The sequence below is a fragment of the Bombina bombina genome, chromosome 3 (assembly GCF_027579735.1).
Source record: "Bombina bombina isolate aBomBom1 chromosome 3, aBomBom1.pri, whole genome shotgun sequence".
Classification (NCBI taxonomy): domain Eukaryota; kingdom Metazoa; phylum Chordata; class Amphibia; order Anura; family Bombinatoridae; genus Bombina; species Bombina bombina.
In genome coordinates, this window is record NC_069501.1 from 1,264,137,524 (window position 1) to 1,264,158,453 (window position 20,930).

The 20,930-nt window shown below is 36.3% G+C and overlaps 1 protein-coding gene across 1 annotated transcript in view; it reads right to left on the bottom strand.

Annotated features, from left to right (window-relative positions):
* Positions 1-13,194: 13,194 nt before the first annotated feature.
* Positions 13,195-20,930, bottom strand: part of LOC128652719 (vomeronasal type-2 receptor 26-like) — a 268,049-nt gene continuing 260,313 nt past the window's right edge. Inside the window, exon 4 of the mRNA XM_053705651.1 lies at positions 13,195-14,093. Coding sequence (XP_053561626.1) covers positions 13,195-14,093 — 899 coding nt within the window. The remainder of the gene's footprint in view (positions 14,094-20,930) is intronic.

The window sequence follows — 20,930 nt, forward strand, 5'->3', positions numbered from 1 at the left end:
AATATTAATTCTATATCAGCCTCTCTTATCCTTTTATTTAAAAACCACCCAGTTCACCTCTCTATTCACACCTCCAGGGGATAATGTACCCAACTCCCTAATCCCATATAATTATCTTTGTTTTAAAAGGGTCTCTGTTTCACCCCTTCTCCTTGGACAACACACCTGCTCTAGTATCTGAAAAATAAAATGTCTCAGACTGTGTCCTTCTATAATAAAATGATTTGCCACTGATCCATCTAGCAATTTAGTTGTAATATTACATTCATGCTGATTCATCCTTTCTCTAACCTCACGGGTGGTCTCTTCTACATACCCCCCCACACACACACACACACACACACAGGAATTTAATTAAGTATACTGCAAAATCCATATTGCAAGTATAAAAATATTTTTCTCAGACTTGGTGCATGAAAAACTTAGAGGTGATAGGGACTACGTATGTCCCAGGTATATATTGTCTGGATATAGGCATGCTATTTATTAGGATAAGATGATAACAAACATTTGATTAGAATGTATGTCTCTTTAAATCTGTGTATCTGATTAACTAAGTAGTAGAAAGGTGTGTGGAACTATTGAGAGGTGGGGGCTAAGGATATTTAAAGAGTGTTTTTTGCCTTGTAAGATTTACACGCGATTAAGGACTTGGGTCCGAAACGTTGTGTTTTTATGTCTTTGGTCCAATAAAACTTTAAGAAGAAATGATGGTGCTGCGGCATTGTTTGCTTATTGAACAATTATTTCAAGTAGGTGCTAATGATCATCAATTTAAAACACAATTAACTGAAAAAGGAACAGCTGTGTAGGAGGAATAAATCTGGGTGAGGAACAGTCACACTCTAAGAACAAGGTGAGATTGCTGAAAACAGTTTAATGACAAAAGTCGTACACCACACCAAGCAACACTAATTACATGTGAATGTATATGCAAATATTTAAACATTATGCATTCTACATAACAATGCATCATTTTAAATATTGAATATTTTTGTGTAGGGCCGTAGCTTCTACAGTTAGTTTCAGGTTATGGTAGATTAGCAGTCAGTGTTTAAATTATATGATTTGTCATGTACAATGCATATTGTTTAAAGTATTGTAGATATATTTAAAGGGATTTAACGGTTGCTTAAACCCTTAATGACCGGACCATTTTTCAATTGTCTTACCCTTAATGACAATGGCTATTTTTACATTTCTGCAGTGTTTGTGTTTAGCTGTAATTTTCCTCTTACTCATTTACTGTACCCACACATATTATATACCGTTGTTCTCGCCATTAAATGGACTTTCTAAAGATACCAGTATTTTCATCATATCTTATAATTTACTATAAAAAAAATATAAAATATGAGGAAAAAATTGAAAAAAACACACTTTTTCTAACTTTGACCCCCAAAATCTGTTACACATCTACAACCACCAAATAACACCCATTCTAAATAGTTTCTAAATTTTGTCCTGAGTTTAGAAATACCCAATGTTTACATGTTCTTTGCTTTTTTTTGTAAGTTATAGGGCCGTAAATACAAGTAGCACTTTACTATTTCCAAACCACTTTTTTTTTTCAAAATTAGCGCTAGTTACATTGGAACACTGATATCTTTCAGCAATCCCTGAATAGCCATTGACATGTATATATTTTTTATTTAGTAGACATCCCAAAGCATTGATCTAGGCCCATTTTGGTATATTTCATGCCACCATTTCACCGCCAAATGCGATCAAATAATTTTTTTTTTTACTTTTTCACAAATTTTTTCACAAACTTTAGGTTTCTCGCTGAATTTATTCACAAACAACTTGTGCAATTATGGTATAAATAGTTGTAAATACTTCTCTGGGATCCCCTTTGTTCAGAAATAGCAGACATATATGGCTTTGGAGTTGCTTTTTGGTAATTAGAAGGCCGCTAAATGCCGCTGCACACCACACGTGTATTATGCCCAGCAGTGAAGGGGTTAATTAGGGAGCTTGTAGGGAGCTTTTAAGTTTAATTTTAGCTTTAGTGTAGTGTAGTAGACAACCCAAATTATTGATCTAGGCCCATTTTGGTATATTTCATGCCACCATTTCACCGCCAAATACGAACAAATAAAAAAAAAACTAAAATTTTTCACAATTTTAGGTTTCTCACTGAAATTATTTACAAACAGCTTGTGCAATTATGGCAGAAATGGTTGTAAATGCTTCTCTGGGATCCCCTTTGTTCAGAAATAGCAGACATATATGGCTTTGGCGTTGCTTTTTGGTAATAATAAGGCCGTTAAATGCTGCTGCGCACCACACTTGTAATATGCCTAGCAGTTAAGGGGTCAATTAGGTAGCTTGTAGGGTTAATTTTTAGCTTTAAAGGATGTATACCCCCTCGCCAGCTAAAACCTTATATGCCCAGGGCAGTGATACCTAGCTATCACTATCGTAAATAAAAGGATAAAATGAGAATAAACCCATGCGCCAGACAAACGGAGGCTAAGGTTAAAAATAGATAAATTATATTTAATACCCAATGGTTAAAATGTATTTAAAACAAAATAGTAGTGGATCCATGCATAAATTTAAACAAAGTAGCTTAAAACTAATACAAAATAACATAAAACTTAAAACAAAATAGCATAAAAATTACATAAAAATTACAATTGATAATATGATAAATTCTGCAACAATGTATGCCTATCAAACCAATCCAGACTGGCAAGTGTAGGTGCAAGTGCAAAAAATATGTGAAGTACTCGCAAAAAATGCACAAAAATATATTCAAATAATAGTCCAAAATATAAATCCAAAATCACAAAATATCAAAAAATGGCAAAAAATATCCACAAATGGTGTGTGATAGTTAGTGGTGTTGATCCTGTGGAATAATGTAGTGAAGAGACCGCAAACAAAAAAACAATGAAAGTGATATCCAAAAAATGTGAATAAATTGTTGTGAGTGTGTTCAATGCTGATGTTGCTGGTAACTGCCCCTAGAGATGGCGATATCAACAGGGTGCTGGGCCAAAATATGAATGCTGTGAGGGAAAACCTGTGAAAAAAAGATATAACAAATGTGTAGAACTATCAAAAAGGAATCCTCCAACTGAAATAAGGCTTACCAGTGCAGGTCTACGCGTTTCGGCCCTCTCTTGGCCTTTATCAAGACTGGTTTAATGTATAAACTGATGGCCTTAAATATGCATTGATCACTAACAACCGGAAGTCTCCCTAGGAAACCATTTCCGGTTTGGCGATATTTTGTGTTGCAAAAAACAACCCTTATGTCTTTTAAAGATGCATTTACCTGTGGGCATATAGATATTAGTAAAATTTACAGAAGACAACTCAAAAAGGTATTTCGGCTAATATCATTCGTATATATTTTCGGCCTCCGTGTATCACTGACGTCACTTCCGGTGGGGGAAATTCAAGGCATAATCTTTGGATCTGTACTTCATCCAAAAAGTCTATGTCATTAATATGTATTATGGAATTATTTAATTTAATAAATCTAATCCGTTGCTAAATTTAGAGTTTAACCGCTCCAATTGAATGTCAAATATAGGCTGAGTTTTAGATGCCCCTATTGGTCGTGACGTCACGCCTATATGACTTACTATTCGCTGGCTTGGGGTATACAGGGGTGTGTTTGTTGCGTGCTCTATGATTGGATGTACTGATCATGAAAATACTTGTCATTATATGCAATAGTAATTGAGTATAACAATGTTAATCCTAAATTCCAAACTTCTAAATAAAATGCCGATAATACTTGAGGGGGATCTTTCAGACCGGAGAATGTATGCTATAATTAACTATAGTGATCGTAAGGTGCTTGTCGCTATAAGCAATATTAACTGTTTATAGCCTCCTGTAATATGGCATACATGTTAGTAGTGAGCTCGAGATTTCAAAGTGAACTACTATTAATAATTGAGGAGAATATCACTGCAAGTAGAGCAGTAGACAATATTCAGTGTGAGAAATAGGTTTCAGTGTGGGAAATAGGTTCATATCCTTAATCGAGACATAAGGATGACAAGAATAGTTGTTTCTTTACGACGTTATATATAATTATAAATGTAAATATACAAAAAATATGTGATCTTATATTCTCATGTACCCTTAGTGGTTGGTAGAGTACACTTACATATAGCCTGTGATGTTAGTTTCTAAGTTACGTTAAACTAGAGATACAGAAAAGGGGGGTCTAGCCTAGGGTTCTAACTCATGGGTCAAATACATAGTGGTGTCATAACATACTTGGTGACCTAATGTGTTTCAAACTGGAGGCGGGGATCAAAAAACTAAAAGCAGAAGACTGTTCTGATGCGATAACTAGGGGTTATAATAAATTGACAGTTTTACCTAAAACTGATTGGTAAAGATCTAATTTGCATCGGTAGGTATACTTATAGTGTCGTCACTGATAAGAATGGAGTATACAGTGTAGGCAAATTCTCACTAGTTATATCCACACGGACTTAGGTTCCAATATAGTGTAGATATTATTATCTGATTGCGAGTATGAGTTGTAAAACCTGACAAGATATGTATATAAGCCGACATGGCTCTAAGTGCCCTTACCTGAGATCTATCAGGAAATGGACTTGTATAGTAACTAACAAATGGGTGACATATACAATACATGGTGCTTGGAGCTTATGAACTTGTACCAGGTTTCTAACTTTCTGGAACTTTGGAAAATGATGGACTCTAGCGCCGATCGCCCTTAGAACTAAAACATACGGAAATATAAATACAAGTGGTAAGCTGAGGTGGCATGGATAACTCAGTAGGGATGTATCAGTGGTTAATCTTACTAGATAAACTTATTAATAAGGATAGTGAACTAGCATGGTTATCTTTTCCTTATTACTTTTATGCTTAGATCCTGAAATGCTGTGAAATTCAGGAAAGATACCTCTAAAAAGATACTGCTTAGTACCGGGTTGTAACTAAACAATCTTTGGAAAGATGGCCTTGCTTTTGCCTAGCGTGGAGGGAGAAAGGAATAGCTTAAGTATAAATTCTTAGCATTCTATAGGGATAAAAAACCAGGCCGTGTCTGTGGGCCATGTCTGTATTGGTGCCCTAAGTCTATCGCTAACTGTGCACCAAGTCTGGATTGGAACAGATTGGTCCAAATCGATCTTATTGCCTAGCGTGGAAGGAGAGAGGATTGGCTTAATGTCAACTCTTAGGAATCTGTGAGGATATGTGAAATCATCCTTCTGTATGGAAATAGGACCCTATCAGAATTGGTACCTTAAGTCTCTCTTATCGGATAGCTTTTAATGGTGTAAAATCTTATGCATATCATATGTTTAATGCTCAGCATATATATGACATAATTGTCTAAGGCAGAATATACGAAGACTGGTACTCTAAGGAGAGAGGATCAAGAATGGAAATGAATATGATGTATTTATGATACTAGAGAGGAATCAGATCACATTGAATAAGTGGGATAGATCTTCCTTATTGTTCAAACCCTTAGGGTAGAGACAATCGATATTAAAAATTCACTTTGATTCGGCAGTGAGTAATTTCTTTGTGTAGTTGCTGCCTCTCCAATCTTTTCTGATCTTTTGTATACCCATAAACGTTAGTTCTCTTATGTTGCCCTTATGTTTAATTAAAAAATGTCTATACAAGGCTGTGTCCATATTTAATTTTTCAATCAATAATAAATGTTCGCGTATCCTATCTTTCAGGATCCTTGACGTTTGGCCCACATATTGAAGACCACACCAACATTGTAACATATAGCTCACTCCACTGTCTTGGCATCTGATCAGCTTGTTAATTTTGTATTTCTCTTTGGTGTTATGACTGTTAAACGTGGTAGATTTAATACCATGTTTGCACGCCTTGCAAGACAAGCAGGGGAAAAAACCTTTCACCTCTTTCCCAAATGTATCTCTAATGCCTTGTTTCTTCTTCTTTTCTATACTCGGAGCCAATTTACTTCTCAAGTTCTCGGTTTTTCTGTAAACGAACTTTGGTTTAGGTGGCAGTCTTTCACCTATCACGTCGTCATCTTTCAGAAGTGACCAGTGTATCTGGAATATCTTCTCAATGATGCTTTTATTTTCACTATACTCTGATCATTACCACATTAAAAAGGTCATCTTCTTGTAGAGGTGTTTTTTTCTTATACTTCAAATGTTCATTTCATTCGATGTTGTCAACTTCTTGGGTCTTCTGGTTAAGCATACTTTCTTTGTATCCTCTCTCTAAGATCTTATTTTTGATGAGTTTGGCTTGTTCTTCCCATTTTTCTTTTGTTGAGCAGTTTTTCTTGATCCTTAATAGCTGTCCCTTTGGGATGTTCTCCTTCCAGCTTTTGTGATGGCAACTCATACTATGTATGTAGTTATTGCTATCTACATCTTTAAAATGCGTAGATGTCTCAATCTTGCCATCTTTGACCTCTATTCTTAAGTCTAGGAAAACTAGTTTGGTAGTACTCCACATATAGGTGAATTTTAGATTTCTGGTTTTTCTATTCATAACTTCAATAGTATAGTCTAAGTCCTCCTGAGTACCCTTCCAAATGATGATGATGTCATCTATATAGCGGCGGTATAGGACCAGGTTCGCGCCTGCTGGGCAAGACTCCCAGAAGAGGTTTTCTCACTTGCCCATAAACAAATTTGCATAGCTAGGCGCGAACCTGGCCCCCATTGCTGTACCGCAAATTTGTTGGTAGTAATTCCCTTCATTGTGGAAATAATTGTGGGTCAAGATGTACTGGATCCCATCTAGAATGAAATCCTTCTGATCTTCAGGGATTTCGAGATCCTTATCAAGGAAGAATTTAACCACTTCTAGCCCATCCTCATGGGGGATACAGGTATATAATGACATCACATCACATGTCGCTAAAATGTAGCCATCTTCCCAGGGAGTGTCTTCCAAAAGATTTAGTACCTGGGTGGAATCCTTGAGGTACGAGGGTAACTGTTTGACATATCTCTGAAGATTGAGATTGATGTATTCCGACAGGTTGCTGCTTAAAGAACCGATACCGAAATTATCGGCCTTCCTGGTGGTTTCTGCAGTGATTTATGGATCTTCGGCAGATGGTATATCACTGGTGTAATGGGGTGACATATTGATATAATTGTATTCCTTATTACTCAGTATCCATTGTTCCTTTGCTTGGTCCAATATTACCAGCACTTCCTTTTTGTATGTTCCTACTGGATTTGAAGGCAGTTTTCGGTATATCTCTTGGTCACTTAGTATTCTCTCGTTTTCCAATTTATAGTCAATTCTGTCCATGACAACGATTCCGCTCCCCTTATCCACGGGTTTAATGGTCAGATTATAATTATCTTCCAATGTTATGATCGTTTTAATCTGCTGTTGAGAAAGATTGTGTGTTCTCAATTTCAATTTCTTTGACTGTAGGTCCTTGATCTCTTTACAGACTATCGTCTCAAATGCTTCTATAGCTGCTCCCTTGCTATTTGTAGGGTAGAACGATAACTTCGGTTTCAGATCTGTATGTCTGTAACCATCAGTATATTCATATGGTTTATAAACAGATCTCTCGACTGCTGATTTGGTGAAGAATCTTTTCAATGTGAGCTTTCGGATAAATTCTTTCGTATTAATGAAAGATTGAAATTTATCCAAGCTCCTTGTGGGGGCAAATGAGAGGCCTAATTTGAGGATAGAATTCTCTTCCTTGGTTAAACTATGATAACTTAAATTAAATATTCCATCGGTGTTTACCGTGTTCAATATTTCGTTCTCTTTGCTGTTTCTGTTATTCACCTTGACCCCTCCTTGCCTTCCTCGGTGTGTCTTCTTCTTGACTAAGTTGATGGTCTTTCCGGGCCCACCTCTCTCTGTGGTCTTAGGGACCTCTCTTTCTCTCTGTTGTGTGTATGGTCCAACCCTAATAAAGATTGTGTATCAGCTGCAATGGTTGGTATGGTATTCTGAGAATCCTTATGTGGTTCCATCTTTTTAGTGCGTTGTTGAATTTTCCATTTGTCCTTCCTGCTCCCCTCATTCTTTTTGTAGGGGGTGAATCCTTCTTTCTTCATGGGTGTTTTATATGTGTTAGTATGATGCATATCATCCCTCTACCAGAAGATGACCTTTTTAATGTGTTAATGATCACAGAGTATAGTGAAAATAAAAGCATCATCGAGAAGATATTCCAGAAACACTGGTCACTTCTGAAAGATGACGACATGATAGGTGAAAGACTGCCACCTAAACCAAAGTTCGTTTACAGAAAAACCAAGAACTTGAGAAGTAAATTGGCTCCGAGTATAGAAAAGAAGAAGAAACAAGGCATTAGAGATACATTTGGGAAAGAGGTGAAAGGTTTTTTCCCCTGCTTGTCTTACAAGGTGTGCAAACATGGTATTAAATCTACCAGGTTTAACAGTCAAAACACCAAAGAGAAATACAAAATTAACGAGCTGATCAGATGCCAAGACAGCGGAGTGATCTATATGTTACAATGTTTGTGTGGTCTTCAATATGTGGGCCAAACATCAAGGATCCTGAAAGATAGGATACGCAAACATTTATTATTGATTGAAAAATTAAATATGGACACAGCCTTGTATAGACATTTTTCAATTAAACATAAGGGCAACATAAGAGAACTAACGTTTATGGGTATACAAAAGATCAGAAAAGATTGGAGAGGTGGCAACTACACAAAGAAATTACTCACTGCCGAATCAAAGTGGATTTTTAATATCGATTGTCTCTACCCTAAGGGTTTGAACAATAAGGAAGATCTATCCCACTTATTCAATGTGATCTGATTCCTCTCTAGTATCATAAATACATCATATTCATTTCCATTCTTGATCCTCTCTCCTTAGAGTACCAGTCTTCGTATATTCTGCCTTAGACAATTATGTCATATATATGCTGAGCATTAAACATATGATATGCATAAGATTTTACACCGTTAAAACCTATCCGATAGGATAGACTTAAGGTACCAATTCTGATAGGGTCCTATTTCCATACAGAAGGATGATTTCACATATCCTCACAGATTCCTAAGAGTTGACATTAAGCCAATCCTCTCTCCTTCCACGCTAGGCAATAAGATCAATTTGGACCAATCTGTTCCAATCCAGACTTGGTGCACAGTTAGCGATAGACTTAGGGCACCAATACAGACATGGCCCACAGAGATGGCCTGGTTTTTTATCCCTATAGAATGCTAAGAATTTATACTTAAGCTATTCCTTTCTCCCTCCACTCTAGGCAAAAGCAAGGCCATCTTTCCAAAGATTGTTTAGTTACAACCCGGTACTAAGTAGTATCTTTTTAGAGGTATCTATCCTGAATTTCACAGCATTTCAGGATCTAAGCATAAAAGTAATAAGGAAAAGATAACCATGCTAGTTCACTATCCTTATTAATAAGTTTATCTAGTAAGATTAACCACTGATACATCCCTACTGAGGTATCCATGCCCCCTCAGCTTGCCACTTGTATTTATATTTTCGTATGTTTTAGTTCTAAGGGCGATCGGCGCTAGAGGCCATCATTTTCCAAAGTTCCAGAAAGTTAGAAACCTGGTACAAGTTCACAAGCTCCAAGCACCATGTATTGTATATGTCACCCATTTGTTAGTTACTATACAAGTCCATTTCCTGATAGATCTCAGGTATAGGCACTTAGAGCCATGTCGGCTTATATACATATCTTGTCAGGTTTTACAACTCATACTCGCAATCAGATAATAATATCTACACTATATTGGAACCTAATTCCGTGTGGATATAACTAGTGAGAATTTGCCTACACTGTATACTCCATTCTTATCAGTGACAACACTATAACTATATCTACCTATGCTAATTAGATCTTTACCAATCAGTTTTAGGTAAAACTGTCAATTTATTATAACCCCTAGTTATCGCATCAGAAAAGTCTTCTGCTTTTAGTTTTTTGATCCCCGCCTCGAGTTTGAAACACATTAGGTCACCAAGTATGTTAAGACACCACTATGTATTTGACCCATGGGTTAGAACCCTAGGCTAGACCCCCCTTTTCTGTATCTCTAGTTTAACGTAACTTAGAAACTAACATCACAGGCTATATGTAAGTGTACTCTACCAACCACTAAGGGTACATGAGAATATAAGATCACATATTTTTTTTGAATATTTACATTTATAATTATATATAACGACGTAAAGCAACAACTATTCTGGTCATCCCTATGTCTTGATTAAGGATATGAACCTATTTCCCACACTGAAACCTATTTCTCACACTGAATATTGTCTACTGCTCTACTTGCAGTGATATTCTCCTCAATTATTAATGTTAGTTCACTTTGAAAACTCGAGCTCACTACTAACATGTATGCTATATTACAGGAGGCTATAAACAGTTAATATTGCTTATAGCGACAAGCACCTTACGATCACTATAGTTAATAATAGCATACATTCTCCGGTCTGAAAGATCCCCCTCAAGTATTATCGGCATTTTATTTAGAAGTTTGGAATTTAGGATTAACATCGTTATACTCAATTACTATTGCATATAATGATCACTACATCCAATCAGAGAGCACACAACAAACACACCCATGTATACCCCAAGCCAGCGAATAGTAAGTCATATAGGCGTGACGTCACGACCAATAGGGGCATCTAAAACTCGGCCTATTTTTGACATTCAATTGGAGCGGTTAAACTCTAAGTTTAGCAATGGATTAGATTTATTAAATTAAATAATTCCATAATACATATTAATGACATAGACTTTTTGGATGAAGTACAGATCCAAAGATTATGCCGTGAATTTCCCCCACCGGAAGTGACGTCAGTGATACACGGAGGCCGAAAATATATACGAATGATATTAGCCGAAATACCTTTTTGAGTTGTCTTCTGTAAATTTTACTAATATCTATATGCCCACAGGTAAATGCATCTTTAAAAGACATAAGGGTTGTTTTTTGCAATACAAAATATCGCCAAACCGGAAACGGTTTCCTATGGAGACTTCCGGTTGTTAGTGATCAATGCATATTTAAGGCCATCAGTTTATACATTAAACCAGTCTTGATAAAGACCTAGAGAGGGCCGAAACGCGTAGACCTGCACTGGTAAGCCTTATTTCAGTTGGAGGATTCCTTTTTGATAGTTCTACACATTTGTTATATCTTTTTTTCACAGGTTTTCCCTCACAGCATTCATATTTTGGCCCAGCACCCTGTTGATATCGCAATCTCTAGGGGCAGTCACCAGCAGCATCAGCATTGAACACACTCACAACAATGTATTCACATTTTTTGGATATCACTTTCATTGTTTTTTTGTTTGCGGTCTCTTCACTACATTATTCCACAGGATCAACACCACTAACTATCACACACCATTTGTGGATATTTTTTGCCATTTTTTGATATTTTGTGATTTTGGATTTATATTTTGGACTATTATTTAAATATATTTTTGTGCATTTTTTGCAAGTTCTTCACATATTTTTTGCACTTGCACCTACACTTGCCAGTCTGGATTGGTTTTATAGGCATACATTGTTGCAGAATCCAATGGATCCACTGCTATTTTGTTTTAAATACATTTTAACCATTGGGTATTAAATATAATTTATCTATTTTTAACCTTAGCCTCCGTTTGTCTGGCGCCTGGGTTTATTCTCATTTTATCCTTTAATTTTTAGCTTTAGTGTAGAGATCAGCCTCCCATCTGACACATCCCACCCCCTGATCCCCCTCAAACAGCTCTCTTTTCTCCCCCACCTCACAATTGTCACTGACATCTTTAGTACTGGCAGAAAGTCTGCCAGTACTGAAATAAAAATAATTTATTCTTTTTTTTTATTTATTTTTTCTTGCAATCTGCAGTGATGGATCCCCCCTTACCCCACAACCTCCCTTATCCCCCCCATACATCTCTCTAACCCTCCCCCTCTACCTATTTGCCGCCATCTTGGGTACTGGCAGCTGTCTGCCAGTACCCAATTTGCCCCCCAAAATAGTTTTTTTTTACTTTTTATATTAAATATTTGTTTTCTGTAGTGTAGCTGGCCCCCTAAATAATCTACATCCCTCCCCTACCAGATCCCTTACTAAAGAACAGAGAAACCCCCTGCTTCCACATCGGTCTTTTTTTTTCAAGTACCCTGCATATTTTGCGTGCGCGTCACCCGCGCGCACCCGCTGCCCCGCCCCCCCCCCCAACCGCAACCGCCACCCCCGGCCGCAACCACCAACATGAAAAGATCGGTTAGGGAATCAGTACCGAATGATCAAATAGCAAGAAGCAGCTCACATACAAAGAACACATGTGTAAACATCAATGGCTGATACAGAGAGGGCCACAGAGTGGCCCTTTCTGCATCAGTATGTAAAATAGGGGATTGCAGTGATGCCTCAATATTGAGGCATCACTACAATCCCTTAGAAGCAGCTGGAAGCGATTGTGATCGCTTCCAGAACTTCAGACAACAGATGACTTACCAGGTACGTCAATTGTCGTTAAGGGAAGTTTTTTCTATGACGTACCTTGTACATCCTCTGTCATTAAGGGGTTAATATTATTTGAAACATAAACATGTATTTTCAAATATATATTTATGTTTGAAATAACAGCAAGCAACCATTAAATTCCTTCTCCAATACTTTAAATAATTTACATTGTACATGACAAAGCATATTTTGTCAAGGAAATTAGGTAAACGCCAGAGGGTGGACAAAACCTCACTGGCCTAGATGGGCTCCTGGAACTCAGCACCAGACCAGAATTGAGCTCCGATCTGCCGCTTCTTAAAAGGGATGTTGATTGAGTAGGGTGCAAGGGATTAAGTTAGTCTTTTAGTAGGTTGTTGGCAATTTGATGAGGCACCTAGGGATAATAATTGTTTGGGGATGCTACCTTCTGGGAGGTTTGGGGGACCAGATGTGAAGTGTCCCCAATTCTCCCAGAAGGTAGCACCCCCAAAAAAGTGTTTTGTTATACTTCTGTTCTAGCCCTAACTCTTCACTTCAAGTCAGTCTAACTTTTTTAGTGCTCTTATGAGTTAAATGGTCCAGTGATACTGATAGTGAGCCATGCACAATCAAAAGTGCTCCACTTGTAATCTGGGCCTTTGAGAGCAAATATGACATCTTCTATATATATATTCTCATGTTAACATTTATAAAAGCCAGTGACATCAATAGCTAAATATATTAACAAATTAATGTGTACTTAGCATATGTACCCTGGTGTTAAACTCAGGTTTAAATAATATAATGTAGCACTTTGGAATGAATATACAGCCCAGTAGTCCTGCACTAGAAGCCAGGATAGCAAATATTTCTACAGCTACTATGAATTTGCCCTTGGTGCTAAGGTACGCTGGGATAAAAGAGATCCAAACACTGCAGAACACCAGCATGCTGAACGTGATCATCTGGGCTTCATTGAAAATGGCAGGTAACTTCCTAACCAGGAAAGCGACAATGAAACTGACTATAGAAAGGAATCCTATGTAACCTATCACAAGGTAGAATGCAGTGACAGAGCCCTCGTTACATTGTAATATCATTTTCTCAATGTAAGAGTGAGTGTCATAGTCTGGATATGGTGGGTAGAAAGCCAACCACAGTGTGCAGATGATAGTCTGACCTAGAGAGCAGACAAGGACCAAATGGATGGACACTCGGGATCCCACCAACTTCTTTATCTTGCTGTCAGGTTTGGTGGCATTGAAGGCAATTGCAACAGTGACTGATTTTGCCAGGACAGAAGAGACAGAAATAGTAAAAATGATTCCAAAGGCAGCTTGTCTTAGTAGGCAGGACACCTGCACAGGACGTCCAATGAACAGTAAGGAGCAGAGGAAGGACAACATGAGGGAGAGGAGGAGGGTGTAGCTGAGGTTCTGGTTGTTGGCTTTTACTACAGGAGTTGTGTGATGCCTAATAAAAATCCCAAGTACAGTGATGGTGACAATAGAGGAGAAGATGGAGACTGAAGTGAGGAAAATCCCTAATGTGTCCTCAAATGAAAGGAATTCCACTGTCTTTCTGATGCACAGAGTTCTCTTATCATTAGGCCATCGATCTTCAGGACATTTTATACAGGTTTCTGCATCTGTAAGAATTAAGAAAACCATGATTATTACCTTTAAAGGGGGTCTTTTTTTTATGATTTCTTGTTTTACTTTTTTGGACATCTTAGTCTCACTCATTATTCAATTTTTTTTCCAGAGGCAGGTGTTTTATAGGCTGCAGATGTTTCTCTTAATCTGACTGGCTCAGTAAGTGAATTCTGTAATCTGAGCTTTGATTTGTTTTAGAATTGTCTTATATCTTCCATGGATCTCCTAATTATAGAATGCATCATCATCACCCTTGTTTTATTACTTTCATTCTGCCGTCTAAAGCTGATTTCTTTCAGAATCTCTCTTTTACTACTTTTTGTTTTTCTAAAATGTCTTTATTCTCTTATCTTACTAATATGTTCTCAAGATTTGTTTTTCTTCTATTTTCTTTCTTTCTGCTGCTCACCAAAACCACAACCCACATGTGTACCCTTATAAACCATTTAAAGACATTGTTTCCCTCTTGTAGATATTTAGCTTTTTCTACATGATACAGAGCATCTATTAGATATCATAAATCATCTCAGATTACATACACAATATTCAAAGGCATCCATATACCCTGTCTAATAACTAGAAATATATATATATATATATATATACACACACACACATACATATACATAGATAGATAGATAGATAGATAGATAGATGATAGATAGATAGATGATAGATAGATAGATGATAGATAGATAGATAGATAGATAGGGAGGAAGGATGTGCACTCTCACTTTTCAAACACCTGCCAGGGTGCTAGCAAATACTAATTCAGGAATAAACAGGCTTGCCCTCTCTGGTCATTTCATTTTATTTACTGTGATAAATGTGACTTTTTGGGGACAAAGTTTGGTCTGAGGAAGGGGATAATGTAATGTTAGTGATGTTATGACTGACTTTTACTAGATCTTTATTAAAGGGAAATCTAAGTAGGAAATGGAGACAAGTGCATCCCAGATATGACATAAAAACATCCTGCTTATTTCTTTTTTACACACTACACAGGTATATATACATCACACAGAATACAGTGCAACCTACATATCACACAAAAGACATGTTAAAAAACTAACACCTTAATTTTGTTTAAATTGTGTTAGTTGTTTTGTGAGAGTGAGGAACAATTGGCGAAAAAATAAGTCATATAGATGATGGGGAAAGAAAAGGGACTGAGACATGGGAGAGAAAGCGGAAGAATGAGTCGTGTGTGAGGATGGAAAAATGAAAAGCTGAAAAGAAAGTCTATTGGCAGAATAGAAAGAAATCTGAGAATTGGAAAGTGTGCGAGGTCAAATATGAGGTCAATGGAGAGAGGCGGGAAAATACAGCGATAATAAGGATAGAAAAGTTAGGGAGATAAAACAGAGTGAGTTAAGTGCAAACTGGTACTGCTGCCAACTGTACAGAAAATCAAGCGTGGGTCTCATGGACTCTCACCATCATGAAATTAATTTTTCAGGTAACTATGAATGAATGAATGAATGGTTAGATGCTATAACCAAGCTCTGAAGTCTGTAAGACCATCATAAAAGTTAAGGCAGTTAAGGCATTAAACAGGCATGGCAACTTGTAAAACTTATCCAACAAAAGCAGCTTTAAAATAACTAAAAATATCAATATGCTAAAATTTGGTACAAGGATGCAAAGAGAACCAAGTGAGTGCCTTACAAATTTATTCAAAGGAAATTTCACTCTGGATATCCAAAGAAGTAACAACTTCTGTAGTGGAATGATCAGTAATTCACTTGGGGGGGGATACATTTTCCTGTTACCAGTATGCTTTTTTAAAGGAGTTGTATATACTTTGAGAATGCTATGTATATATACTATTTGTCCTTAGTAGCTATCATCTAGATATATATGTGAATTGATGAGTCTATTTTTTAACTCTGCTACATTGGACACTTTTTTATGCATACATAAGGGATGTGGGTTTTGAAGCTTTTTAATAATTTTTTTTATGATAATTATTTAATAATTATTTTCTATCTTTGTAATACATATTTTGTTTTTCTTTACTGAGTGCTGGGTTACTTTTTTTTTTTTATATTTTCTCAATTACTAGAGGACAGAGAGCTAATTAACCCTTGCAGTCAGTTAATTTATATAGTTGATTTATATATAAAATAACAAACGAAATCATCTAAAATAAAAACAATTACACCTAATGTAATAGCCCTATAAAAATAAAAAAGCCCCCCAAAATAAAAAAAACGTAGCCTACAATAAACTACCAATAACTCTTAAAAGGGCCTTTTGTAAGGCATTGCCCTAAAGAAATCAGCTCTTTTAACTGAAAAAATACAAATACCCCCCAACAGTAAAACCCACCACCCAACCAACCCCCCAAAATAAAAAAAACTAACTCTAACAAAAACCTAAGCTACCCATCGCCCTGAAAAGGGCATTTTATAGGCATTGCCCTTAAAAGGGCATTTAGCTCTTTTGCATTGCCCTGAAAAGGGCATTTAGCTCTATTAAAAAAGACCAAACCCTAATCTAAAAAACACTCGCCCCAATGATCCACTTACAGTTTCTGAAGACCAGACATCCAGCCGGCGAGAAGTCTTCATCCAGAGCGAGTTCTTCATTCATCCAGGCGGCGTCTTCTATCTTCATCCAGGCGGCATCTTCTATCTTCATCCTGGCTGCTTCTTCTATCTTCATCCCGGCTGCACGGAGCGGGTCCATCCTTCAAGATATCCAGCACGGAGCATCCTCTTCATACGGTCACCACTGTACACTGAATCTTCAATGCAAGTGAGCCTTTTCAAAATGGTGTCCCTTGCAATCCTATTGGCTGATTTGATTTTTGACATTCAAATCAGCCAATATGATGAGAGCTACTGAAATCCTATTGGCTATTCAAATCAGCCAATAGGATGAGAGCTACTGAAATTCTATTGGCTATTCAAATCAGCCAATAGAATTTCAATAGCTCTCATCCTATTGGCTGATTTGAACAGCCAAAAGGATTTCAGTAGCTATCATTCTATTGGCTGATTTGAATTTCAAAAATCAAATCAGCCAATAGGAAAGCAAGGGATGCCATTTTGAAAAGGTTCTCTTGCCGGGATGAAGAAAGATATGGATATTGTAATTTTAATTTTAAGTTAGGGGGTTCTTAGGTTTAGGGGTTAATAGTTTAATTTCGTTTTTTGCGATGTGGGGTTGCTGGTGGTTTAGGGATTAATAACTTTATTTAGTGGTGGCGATATCTGCTAGTTTACATCTAGCAGAATTTGTGCACGAGCGATATAGCTAAATAACTTGTCACTTGTAATCAGGCCAATCATCTTTTTGTCAGGGTATCTGTGAGTAACATCAAATAAACTACAGATGTATCATAGAATCTAATATTTAATTTTGTAGCTACAAAATCCAATTTGATATGAGATGGTCTTGGTCCTTAGTTCAGGCAATTTATTCCAAAGAGGTAATCTATATGACTGTGTATTGCAAATCTTTGATCAGACACAAGATACCTTTCTCCTGATTAATATGCCAACAGATATGATGCCTGAGAATTTCTTTTGAAGCTTAAACAGATTCAGAAAAAGAACCAGTTTTAGCTGAAGAAATGACTCATATCACCTAGGTGTAAATTGTCCCCTGCGGAGTTTCCCATATGCAGCTCCCTTACAAACTGGCATTTCAAGTCTCTGTATGATATGGGAAAAATAAATCTCAGCCAAATAAATTGTGCCTAAATCTTCAAAATAATTTAAAATACAAATACACAGATCATATTAGGACATATATATACATACATACATATATATATATATATATATATATATATATATATATATATATATATATATATATATAAGTCTGCAGTTCAATCCACCAACCATCACCTGCCTGGGTGCAATGATATAATGCAATAACCACTGTTATGAATATTATCCTTATTACTATTATTATTTTTATTATTATTATTATTATTTCAGTAGTGTACCTGCAAAGTGTATTATGTGTTTAGACCAAATAAATATTATGGAGCCTCTATATCATTCTGATAATGTAACTCAATATTTATATAATAGCGGTTACCAACTTTGCAGGGGCAATGTGTGCCATTTAATAACACTCTGAATTATATCATTTGCAAAGGATAATATATATAAAACCTGAATCCTTTTAGTTCTGATTTGTCTATTAATTAAACTGAGACCAGATCAATAAACAAACTTAGTTTATTAAAATAATTATTGGAAATAATAAGCAATATTTAAATAAAGCAAATCAATAAGCATACATCATTACAATGATTTAATGATTATCAGGTAAAAACTAATGAAAACAATCACTAAATTATTTTATTTGCCATAACTTGCGTGTATAATAGAGAAACAGAAACTTTTGTTATATAAATTCTCAGCATAGCTGGCAAGAAACAGGTAAACTAATAATCCTGAAAGACCATAAGAAAATGATATCATTACCAGATTCCTGATTGACCCAGTGTTATTGTCGACAGATAAGACCGGGTTTACAGGAATTACCTAACAAAAATATTTGTGACTATAAAGGGCAAACCAGAATTGATTAACTCACCTGATTCAATAATAAAACTTTGAATATAAATGTAAAGAGCATAAATCATATTAACAAAACTGTTTCATATAGGTTTGTTTCATACTTATCAACATTGTGGTATCCTTCACTGGGGTTCAGTGTAAAAAGACCCTCTTAGGTTACCCCTGGACCATCTCTTGCCATTATCCTGACTTGTCTGGTCAGCTTAGCCTCCCATCTCCTCTGGATAGGGTGTGGTCATCATGCATGCTCAGTGTGGCCCCTTGTGCCGTCTGCTTGTGTCCCCCTCCTCCTTTTGTGGGTGTGTATTTTATGGAAAATACTTAACTCCATCCCAACTGATAAGGTTAGGTTCACGTAATTGATTGGCTAACACTAATTACAGATTAATTAACATTTCTGTTAATAAGCTAAAATTTAGCAGTTAGAATATTTTTCCCTCGGAAGATGGCACTCGTCACTAAGCTATAACAGACAAATATGTATTTTGTAAATATATTCTGAAAAACAAGTCAGTATCTCTATTTGACCTTGAATATCATAGTAACTAAACAAATTATTTTGATAATGTACAAAAACTTCACAGTAAGCAATTATATACTGACAAGCAGCACTAGCTAATAGCTACATATTAATGCTGAAAAATAATATATATGTGTATGTGTACCTGAATATATAAGTAAATACACATGATCAAGTGTACCCCTATATTAGATAGCACAGACATATGTGATTAATATTCAATATCAAAATGGTGAATTATACTGGACAATTGTCCTGACAGCACAGAAAAGATTGCACTCTCAGGACTTTTTCAATAAGTAATCAAAAGTACTTTAATGAAACTTTTTTCGGGGATCTTGTCCCCTTCGTCAGCATAACAAGTGAGAGAAAATCACAAAATTAATGAACAAGCAAATCTCATACCTTGCGTGTAAGTGGCGCCAAAGTTCCGTGCTTGAATGCATCTTGCGTTCCACTGTCTCTTAGAACCAGAAGTGTGATGACATCACTTCCGGAACAGTGTATGTAACATATCATAGTGAGTTAAAAAAACATAAAAAAACATCAATTGTGTATACAAAGTATCACACTGTAGTGTGGAATGTAATGTTGCAATAACACAAAGCTGTGTATGACATCACAAGTGAATAGTGTTTACGAAACAGAAAAAAAACTCTGTTGCCATGGAAACAAGACACAGAGCATAAACAACTGCCGTGATCTACTTATCCTGGTATATGTGGCCGCAGAGAAATAATATTAGAACTGCACAATATCCGTATTTCAAGTAATAGTTAAATTCTCATACTTAACATGTGTCACTATATAGTAGTGCAAAGATCACATAGACAGCTGCTGATGATGTTCTTAAAGTGCCAGTACATGTCACAAAAAACTACCAACAGGTTGATATATAACCCTATGCTCATAGCATCGGTACCTGCATTGTTAGTATGGTCAACATGTACTGGTAACTAGTCAAGAATATAAATAGATAAATTAATGCAGAAGCTGTCATAACCTGACTCATAGTAAGTGCCTTTCAGTGAGGTAAAACCATCTTAGTGACTATATCGAGATCATATGATACACAAAATTGTGCTGCAGGAATATGTACTAGATCTCCTCATGATTATGTTTGGATATGTGCAATGCACACGTGAAAATGTGCAGCAATGTGAACAAATAATGTTGCAGACTATATACATTAAAAAAAATGACACTCAAAAAATTACACTTTCGGACTACACTGTGATTACGTCATACTAATTATATCTGAGTGCTATGTTGCATGCTGATTGAACCTCTCATATTACCAATGTCACCTAGGCACATACAATATCCTCTAGTATGTTAGATATATCATAGTCAAACTCACATCTGAGGATTTGTGACTAATGTATTCAATATAAGACCCATTTAGATCATAGCCCATGATATAATTCTGACCATCCTCATATACTTGATATATAAGCCAGCTCTTCACATAATTGTACAAAAATCAAAAACTGTAAGCTTATATGCTTATATATACTTGAACCACCACGTCCCAAAAAGCGCTATTTCACTGTGCTTACACATCCATACACTGATCATTTATACATCTGATTAAATACCCTTTGTTCAGTTCTAACCAAACATGCATGTACATATGTATGGGAAAAGTAGCTTGATGTCCATGATCCAGTAGTGTGTATGGATGAGTGACCACCCACAACCACCTAGACTTCCACCCAGCAATCAGGATACAAAATGTTCCCAATGCTGGGTGCTGTAGGCATAGG